We start from the raw sequence: 8,969 nt of genomic DNA, 5'->3' as shown, positions 1-8,969 counted from the left end.
TAACCAATGTCATAGAACAATATGTGTTCTACTGTTTAATGAGAAACTATTTGTTCTGTAAACCTTCACCTGAAGTACGATTAAAAAAAAATTACTTTAAAAAAAAAATAGAAGTGCTGAAAGAAAGCAGATGCAAACTATAAAAGGTGTTAAAGTGGAGATGGTGTTATTACGGAAGGTTGACTAGCTTAAGTAAGCTCTGAATTTCCTTTGTGGCCTGAGCTCAGTATCCTCCCATGAGTCCATTTCCTCCTCTTTCTAGGGAGGAGAAATCAGCCTGGTAGTATCATCAATGAAAAACATGAACTGAGCTCCTATTTATGAGAATCTCTCAAGGAGTTTACACTATTATAAATGGAAGACTTCCGGTCAGTTCAGAAAATATTCACTGAGAATTTATTACATGCAAGTGGGATACATAAAAAAAAGATAACAGAATAAGGTGACATATGTCAGGTGGATTCAAGATGAGTTAACAGTGAGGAAGAAGCGTCTTGAAGTCAGTGGACTTGGGATGGTTCCTAGAGAATGAGTAGAAGGTGAGGCAAGTTATGGAGAAAGAAAGGTACTGCACACATGGAGCAACATAATCAAAAGTGAGGATACAGGAATATTTATAGTAGATTCTGGAGGCAGTGAGCATATCCATCTGGTCAAAGTTGAGAATTCTCACAGGGCAGTAATAAAACTTAAGGATAGAGAGTAAACTTGGGTATAGATTTTGTGGAGAACCTTCAATACTCAATAAAGCATCTGGACTCTATTCTTGGGCTGCTTGTGGGATCAATCTTTTTTTCCCCCCTACAGCTTTATTGAGATATAATTCATACACCAGGATCAATCTTAAAATGGTAATGGTCTAGAAACAAAAGATGTTCTTCAGCAGAATCTATACCTTAAGTACCAGCTTTCCCTCCTGCTATGAATGTTCAGGTTTCCTCAGTCCTGTGTTATCACTTGCTCTTGTAGGTGCTTCCATTGCTCTAATGGACAAAGAAGGACTGACAGCCCTCAGCTGGGCTTGTTTAAAGGGTCATCTCTCAGTAGTACGCTCTCTAGTGGATAACGGAGCTGCCACAGACCATGCTGACAAAAATGGCCGCACCCCACTGGATCTGGCAGCTTTCTATGGTGATGCAGAGGTGGTGAGTGCCTTTAAACAAGCCTCAGGGGAGTAGGGATAGGGAAGGCTCCCCAGTCCATGTTATCTGGGGTTGAGGGTAGAGTGATGTTTTGATGAATGCTGATACAAAGTTCTTGAGTCTATACCTGCTAGAGGGCAGGGATATCCAAAACACCATTAAAGACCAAGTATATGGCTGTAGCCTGAAATACCGTGGCTGCACAGCCTAGTTCAGACCAGCAGTTGAATAAAGAAAGGGCAGGCAAAAGCCAGAGCCCTCAGTGGAACTATAACACCTGTTAACTGCTTTGCTTGGTTCATCTTCTAGGTCCAGTTCCTGGTGGATCATGGGGCCATGATCGAACACGTTGACTACAGCGGAATGCGCCCTCTGGATAGGGCAGTGGGGTGCCGGAACACTTCTGTTGTTGTCACCCTTCTGAAGAAAGGAGCCAAGATAGGTAGGAGAAGGGAAGAAGGCGTTGGCCATCTGTGCCCAGGGGCCAGACTGGTCCAGTGGTCTGGCTACCCTGGGTGTTTTGTGTGAGTGTATATAGTTTCCCTTCTGCCCTGGCCCAGTTACTGTCCAAGTGAACAGAAAGGCTCTTGGCCCAGAGAAAGCACCATCTGAGCCATGATTTGCAGTACCCTGTGTTCAGAGTCACATGGTTATCTGCCATGCCCCTAGTAGCCTTAGTGAGGAGCCTGCTCTGACCTTGAGCACATCTTAGTGCTAATTCCTCTGCCCCAACCCCACCCTATAAGCATCCTGGATTCCTGCACTGCCGTGAGCCTTTGCTTTCCCTTGCTCTGTATGTGCTTCAGACTCTGAAGTCCCTGCTGCTGCTGCCCCAGCTGCTCCCCGATCCCACAGACCTGTAGACAAGGGTTGGCTGATATGCTGGCTTTTTTGCTGCCTGCCTCTCACTGCTGCTTTTTCCTTCTTTTTTTTTTTTTTCACCTTCATCCATTTTTTTCCCCTCTCCTACAACTTTTTGTTTTCTCCTTTCTTTGAAGGTTGTCAGACGTTACCGAGTCGCCCACGAGGTATATTTCACCGCTGTCAGCATCAGGCGTGGTCTGATGGCTTGGTCAGCTTTGCCTTCTCCTCTTTGATTTAGCCTGCATGAGTTCCCTACACCTCTAATCTTTTAATTTACTTCACCTTAAAAGAAGACTTTTTTTAACGACTGTTGTAGAGAATAACTTGAACTTTTGATAACTAACCCTGAAAAGCTTAGTTTGTAACTAATTCAGGCATCTATAAACTAATCAATATAACCTTTTCTTTCCTTCGTGGGTAGAGTAGCCCTCAATAATGCTGACTTGTTTCATGTCTGTTTGGTATTCCAACTGTGCTCCTGGTTCAAAGTGAATCCCAGGGAGTCCTGTTTGGTACTTATAAATTAAGGGAGCCTTTAGTCTTTAACAATTTCCCTTCTGCAAAGTACATATTTCAAAATTAAGAAGCTAAACAGCTGGGAGATTTGAGTCCAGGATTCTAAAATAAATTACCTTTTTGGATTTTTAAAATCTTGCAGTGACATTTAATATAAATCCCTTCTCCCAATTTCCTTATTAAAATAACTCCAAACTAAGCCATTGACTGCCTAAATGCAACACGCAGGCTCTGCTGCCCTCCTGTGGTGCAAGCTCAGACAGTTCAGATATTCTTATTTTAAGGTGAATACAAATCTAATGCAGCTTCTTGGCAGTGGGAGTCACTGAGATACTCCCAGGTCTAAAAGATGAAGAAGAAGTTATTGTGGAGCAAGTTGTTCTCTCAGCAGAAATTCCCCCAGGATGTTTTTTTTCACCTAGCTTCCTACCACCCTTACATTGTATGAGTTTTTTACCCATCATGCATCCTGTACACCACAGGTCCAGCCACATGGGCGATGGCCACCTCCAAACCAGACATCATGATCATCCTGTTGAGCAAGCTGATGGAAGAGGGGGACATGTTTTACAAGGTGAGAGAAGGGAAGGACAGAGTTTCCTCAAAACAGCCACTGACTGTACCCAAGTCTTGACAGTTTGCATCCTTGATTTTAGAGGCAGAGGGAGAATGCCATTCCTCAGTGGATAATGGGCTCATAAGATGGGAATCCTGGGATTTTTGCCTTCCCATCAAGAGAGCAAGAGTATCCTACACATGCCTGCAGCTGATAAACCTAAGGATCTAGTTTTACCTGGTCATGAATGGGTGGTTAATGACATAGATTTTACATGGAACCTGCTAAGTAGGATCTGGAAACTCGTGGGACAAATAAAAGTAAAATTATGTAGTACAGATACTTCCCATCTGTGGGAAAGAGACACTGATCTTAGCTTTAATATTTAATAAATACATCGATTAAAAAGTCTATAGTAATAATAGCTTATCTGCATCCCTGCGTAAGATAAGGAAACCAAGGCAAATAGCAATTATAAGATTTGCTTGAAGTCACTCACTGAATAACAACAAAAAAATGTATGGAGTCTTTTTGTACTCACCATTCAAGCTGAAGGCTCTGTACCCTAATACAAACAAACTCCCATGGCCTATAGAAAGTCCCTTAAGAATGTTCCATGTCAAAATCATCTCATTGTGTTAAGATTAGCTGGGTCTTCTCTTGAAGGTGAATACAAATCCAACCTAGCTTCTTGGCAGTGGGTGTCACTGAGACATCCCCAGCCCTAAAAGATGAGGAAATTATTATTAAGCACATTGTTCCCCTCCTTGTGGCAAAAGTGTACAAAGTTCCTGGGAGCAGGGTTCTATTTCCCAAGTACCCTTTGAGTGAGAGTCATGAAAATCTAGGACCTTAGACTTTCAGGAAACTCGAGCCCTGACGCAGCCGTGATTTCACATGACTTCGAAGAAGAACCTCATCACTGTAGGTGTCAGTGCCATTCCGGATTTCAGAATGGCACTGCTCTCAAGAATCTAAGCCCTGGTTATTAACATAACTCTGGTATTATAAGGCAAAGAGTCCTATCTCCTAATGACAGTAGGCAGAGCTACTACTGTTCTCACTAAGAATTCTACCTTGGAAGACTTCACATCTCTCCTTAGTGAAACGTGCTGAGGGGAAAATAAAAGAGTGGTATCCTGGTGGGATTGCAGCTATACAGAAGGAATGGGGCTGATAAAAATCAGCTAAAGGGGTAGCAGATGCTTCCTGCATCTTTGTGGACTCAGCTTATAGATTTTCAGATACAAAAAGTAAGAAAAGCTCAAGGCCCCTGTGGTTGGTCCCTAAGTTGGTCATAGATTTGCTTCATCTTGGAAAACCCCTCCTACAAATTCAGATAGAATCACAAATTCCAAACTTCACTTCTCAACTACCTCCCCACCTCATGCCTTTTCCAAAAATGGGAAAAACTGATAATATTTTATCCCATGAGATTAGGGAAGCAGCAGCTAGACTGTTCTAGATTCTCAGCAGCTAGACTCTTCCTCTTTGAGGAAGGGAATGACCTCTTCTAGAGGACTGGCAAGGTGGAACATCAAACAAGAAAAGAGAGTTCTCCAGACAAGCCAAAAATTAAGAAAGTAATAACTTTAGAGTGCTTGGAACTAAGAAATGAGATGCCTTCCAGGGAGATCAGTTCATAAAAAGCTCCTTTGAAATGAACAAGGTTGGTCCCTTTAGAATCCAGTTGGGAAGCTGAGGGCCAGGCCCTCTCGTTAGCCAAAGCTTTATTTTTCTGGTTTGTTTCTTGGGTGTCCTCTTTAGCGTTGCCTTTCATACTGGGTGAATTTCCTACGGAAAAGACTGGGTCCTTCTTCTCTCACTGTCAGGGCCAGAGTGTTATTCCCTAGGCTGGTGTTTGGGTGGACTAACCCTTAGTGAGAAGGATCCCTGATGGCACAGTGGTTAAGCACTTGGCTGCTAACCAGAAGGTCGGTGGTTCAAACCTACCAACCTGTCAGTCTGCTTCTGTAAAGATCTACAGCCTTGGAAACCCTATGGAGCAGTTCTTCTCTGTCCCATAAGGTTGCTATGAGTCAGAATTGACTAGACGGCATCGGGTTTGGTTATTTTGTTTTTTAACTCTTAGTGATAACTTCTGAGAAGAGGAAGGGAGTGGGGACCAAACTTCCTCAGCTGCTCACCAGACCAATGGTGTGTTTTGCGTCTTGTACCCCCATTAGAAAGGTAAAGTAAAGGAAGCTGCCCAGCGCTACCAGTACGCTCTGAAGAAATTCCCTAGAGAAGGGTTTGGTGAGGACTTGAAAACCTTCCGGGAACTAAAGGTGTCTCTCCTCCTCAACCTGTCTCGATGTCGCAGGAAAATGAACGTAAGTCCCTCTCATCCCAACTCTTGTGCAGTCCTGAAAGTTGACAGTCCGTGTCTCTCACTAGCTTTTACCAGGCCTCTGAAATCCTTCTCTGCCCTATTTGGAACTTGGTTGTCCTTCACAGAGCACTGACATTTGCAATTTGAAAGAAATCAAGTCTAAGTACAATCTGTATTTCAAAATATTAAAAAAGTTAATGCTGGGGGTACTTCATAGCTTTCTGAATTTTCATAATTCCCACTGAAAGTGATTGGAATATCATCTCCCTAAATCAGTTTTCTGGTCTTTGGGAAGATGTGAGAGCAGTGGTCACAAGAATTCCAGCTTCAGTTAGCTGTGAATTGTAACCATTCCCTCCCTTTCTAGCAGACTCCCTAGTCGTTTAAGGAAGGGCTAGAAAGAGGACTCAGGACCATGGACTTCAGGGTTTATATCGAAGGCTAATCTTGAACTTTTCACATCTTTCCTTATCTCTTTATTCCAGCATGCCATGTTCCTTCTTGTCTCAAAGGGAATCTTAGAACTCTTTTTGGTCTTTTATTATCTCCCAAGTGGTCCTTGGTCCTTCTTGCCTGCCTTCTAGACACAGTCTCTGATGTCCTCAGCAACTGCTCCCTTGACATGCAGACACTGCACTCAGATATGGAGAAGAGCCAACATCATACCAGGAATCTCTGATACCCACCAGCCTGAGGTCTCACAGTTTCTTAGGAGATAGAAATGATCCAAGCCAAACAAGAATGTTGGTCAATAAAGAACTCAGCTATAAGAAGCAAGATTTAAGCCTCAATGGCAAGAGATCTGCTATCAGTTCCAGAAAGACTGTTTGTGTGTATGACCTCATATCATCCATCTAAAACCTAGCAATGAAAAGGTCCCTGATATACACTTGGCTGTCTCCGAGAACACAGTTATGACCCCAAGAGGCAGAGTTGCTCCAGAGTGCTTGGCGAGGGAAGAGAAGCTTCAAGGAAAGTGACAGTCTTATGCTTATGGTTTCTCCTGTGAAACAGAAGAAACCACACCAAGGGCATCCTGTGACACCAGCTAGTGAGAATGAGACAAAGCTCAGAGGCTGTTATCAACCTGCTGACTGACTTCTTTTTTCTCTAACAAATAATCTGCTTCTTAAAAATACTGTAATCTTCCCAGAAATATTGATTGTCCCAAAAAAATAAATAAATAAATGAGGCTAAGAGTAGGAAACAAAGTAGGGGTAGAAGATGGAATGCTTTCTCTCTAGGTCCACAGTTCAGAAACAGATGATGATCACTTCCCATGAACCAACACTGTGCTAAGCAGCAGAAGTCTGGCTCTGTAGAAAATTGCCATTAATTTTTTTTTAAATGTTACCTATGCCCCAGGGACTTTGTTCTGCCTAAGACCTTGTGTTCTGCTTTAGGAGTCACAAGTGTAAGCAGAGTCTACTGTGCAGCATTATGGCTTTGACATTAAAAGAGAAGAAAAACCTACCCTTTCAGTTTAGTATTTAAGGGTCTTTTAAAACCATGGATCCTGCTTAGTCAATTTTGTTCCCCTGGTCAGTGTTGCCAGGGATTCTTGGAATGAGGACAGATAGCTCTGATGTTCTTCCAAGGAGCCTCAGTGATCAAGAAGATGGGACAGGACAGACTCCAATCACAGCCAAGGCCCCAACCTCTCCTCTCTTATTTTATTTTGATCTTAAATGTTTCCTAAGTATGGAACCACTTAGGAGGAAGAGGCCAGATAAACTTTGGTGAAATAGAAAGGAAACTACCATTTATTGAGCATCTGCTATGTGCCAAAGACTATGTACAGTGCTTTTAAGTGGTTTATCTCATTTAACCCGACTTGTGAAGTAGGTATGAATGACAAAATATACAACACACTCTGAAGGGTTACGAAGCACACCAAAGATTTGAACCCATCTCTCTGATGTCCCTACACCATCTGGTCTCCATAGTTAGTGCAGTTCCCCTTTATGCAGACCCCATCCTTCAGAATTGCATAGGTTGTGTTCTCAGTTGACACTTAGAAAGCCCAAGTGTAAGTGGATGCAAGAAGGTGTGGAGGGTAGGATGAGGGTCCTCGTGAGGTGTAGATGTGTGTATGTAGCTCATACATGCATGTGTAACAAGTTCAGGTTTCCAACTTCAGGAGCTTTATTGTGAAGGGTTGACATTAGCTTCTGGGCTAGAAGGAACTTTGTTAGAAAGGCAGAAAGAGAGCAAATTAAAAATATTTTAATATTTTTGGACAAATACATTCCAGTGAGTGATTGCAGGGCCACACAGGGCAAAGGCAGAAGGAACTTTCAGTCTGTGGGCCACATGGCTAAAGCCATGTCCAACATGTCAAGAATCCCAGGTGTTCCATCCATAAATGTCAAAGAAATGTACATATTATTTGTTTTATTCCCAAGTTGTCTATTTTTCATATCTCTTGAATGACTCATTTGCACACCTATTGTAATGACAGGATTTTGGAATGGCGGAGGAATTTGCTACTAAGGCCCTGGAGCTGAAACCGAAATCTTATGAAGCTTACTATGCAAGAGCAAGGGCAAAACGCAGCAGCAGGTGAGGAGAGAGAGAGAGGGTGAAAAGCAAGAGGTCTCTTTTCTAAAACTACGGCCGAGACAATGTAGGCCACCTAGGGGCGTATGTGCCCAAATATCTCTGTCCCTGAGGACTCTTAGGGCCAAGCTTTGGGGATGTCCCACAGAGCATAGTACTCAGCTTAGAATTGGCAAATCCTCTGGGCTGTGGACACTTATAGCATTTTACTTTGGGAGAAAAATGTTTTTCCATTGTTGGAGAATGGTACCTTCTTCCAAGAAGCCTCTGCCATATCTCAATCACTTTTCAACCCCCAAAGCAGATATCATAAAGAGACACCTCTTAAAGAAGAGGTCATTTAAGCAAAACATCCTGCCACTCCTTTTAGAGGGAAAAATAGGATGGGTCACTTACATCACAGGCTCCTCTTTCTTTTCCTGCAGGCACTTGGGGAATCCCTGGATTATTTAGTCTTCCTTCTGGGGTTCTCCTCAAGTCTGGTGGCATCAAACCTCCTTCTCACCTAACCTCCACACCACCACCCCCATCACCACCACCACAGCCCCCACACACACAGATACAAAGTCCTCACTGCCAGGAGTGAGCAGGCCCCAAAGAAACACCATTCCTCATGCCCATCTCCTGCAGTTTGGCCACTGGGCAGAAAAGTCTCCAGAAGGACCTAGAGCCCGTGGTCAGTGATCCTTGGACCCAGAATCTCCTACCCTGGATAACTTGCCACTGTCCTTGATGCCTCCTGCCCAGTGCCCCCAGCCCTCTCTCAAACCCTGCATAGGAAAGAATTGCTTCAGGCTCACGGCTGTGACCAGGGGCAGGATTTGGTCCTGAAAATCAAAGCCAAGTGGAGTCTAGAGATAATGGTGGGAGTGATACTAGTCTCAACTAGGTGGGGTAACAAATTTATTACAGAAGCTTAGCTATCAAATTCTCTTTTCCTCTGGATTGTTCCTTTCCCACAAGGCCAACTGCCCCTTTTCCTAGCACTAGAGAGAATGAG

The 8,969-nt window shown here is 43.4% G+C and overlaps 1 protein-coding gene across 2 annotated transcripts in view; it reads left to right on the top strand.

The window, feature by feature from the left end:
• The window catches only part of TANC2 (tetratricopeptide repeat, ankyrin repeat and coiled-coil containing 2), a 232,057-nt gene that overhangs the window by 214,507 nt on the left and 8,581 nt on the right, over window positions 1–8,969 (top strand). For both annotated transcript variants that reach the window (XM_023729377.1, XM_023729376.1), the window contains 5 exons: window positions 970–1,145; window positions 1,452–1,584; window positions 3,005–3,096; window positions 5,265–5,411; window positions 7,872–7,972. In XM_023729377.1, the coding sequence (XP_023585145.1) occupies window positions 970–1,145; window positions 1,452–1,584; window positions 3,005–3,096; window positions 5,265–5,411; window positions 7,872–7,972 (649 nt within the window). The remainder of the gene's footprint in view (window positions 1–969; window positions 1,146–1,451; window positions 1,585–3,004; window positions 3,097–5,264; window positions 5,412–7,871; window positions 7,973–8,969) is intronic.

Source organism: Trichechus manatus, unplaced genomic scaffold (assembly GCF_000243295.1).
Source record: "Trichechus manatus latirostris isolate Lorelei unplaced genomic scaffold, TriManLat1.0 scaffold00028, whole genome shotgun sequence".
NCBI lineage: Eukaryota > Metazoa > Chordata > Mammalia > Sirenia > Trichechidae > Trichechus > Trichechus manatus.
Note: the sequence above shows the minus strand (reverse complement) of the source record. Positions and strands in the feature narration are given on the sequence as shown.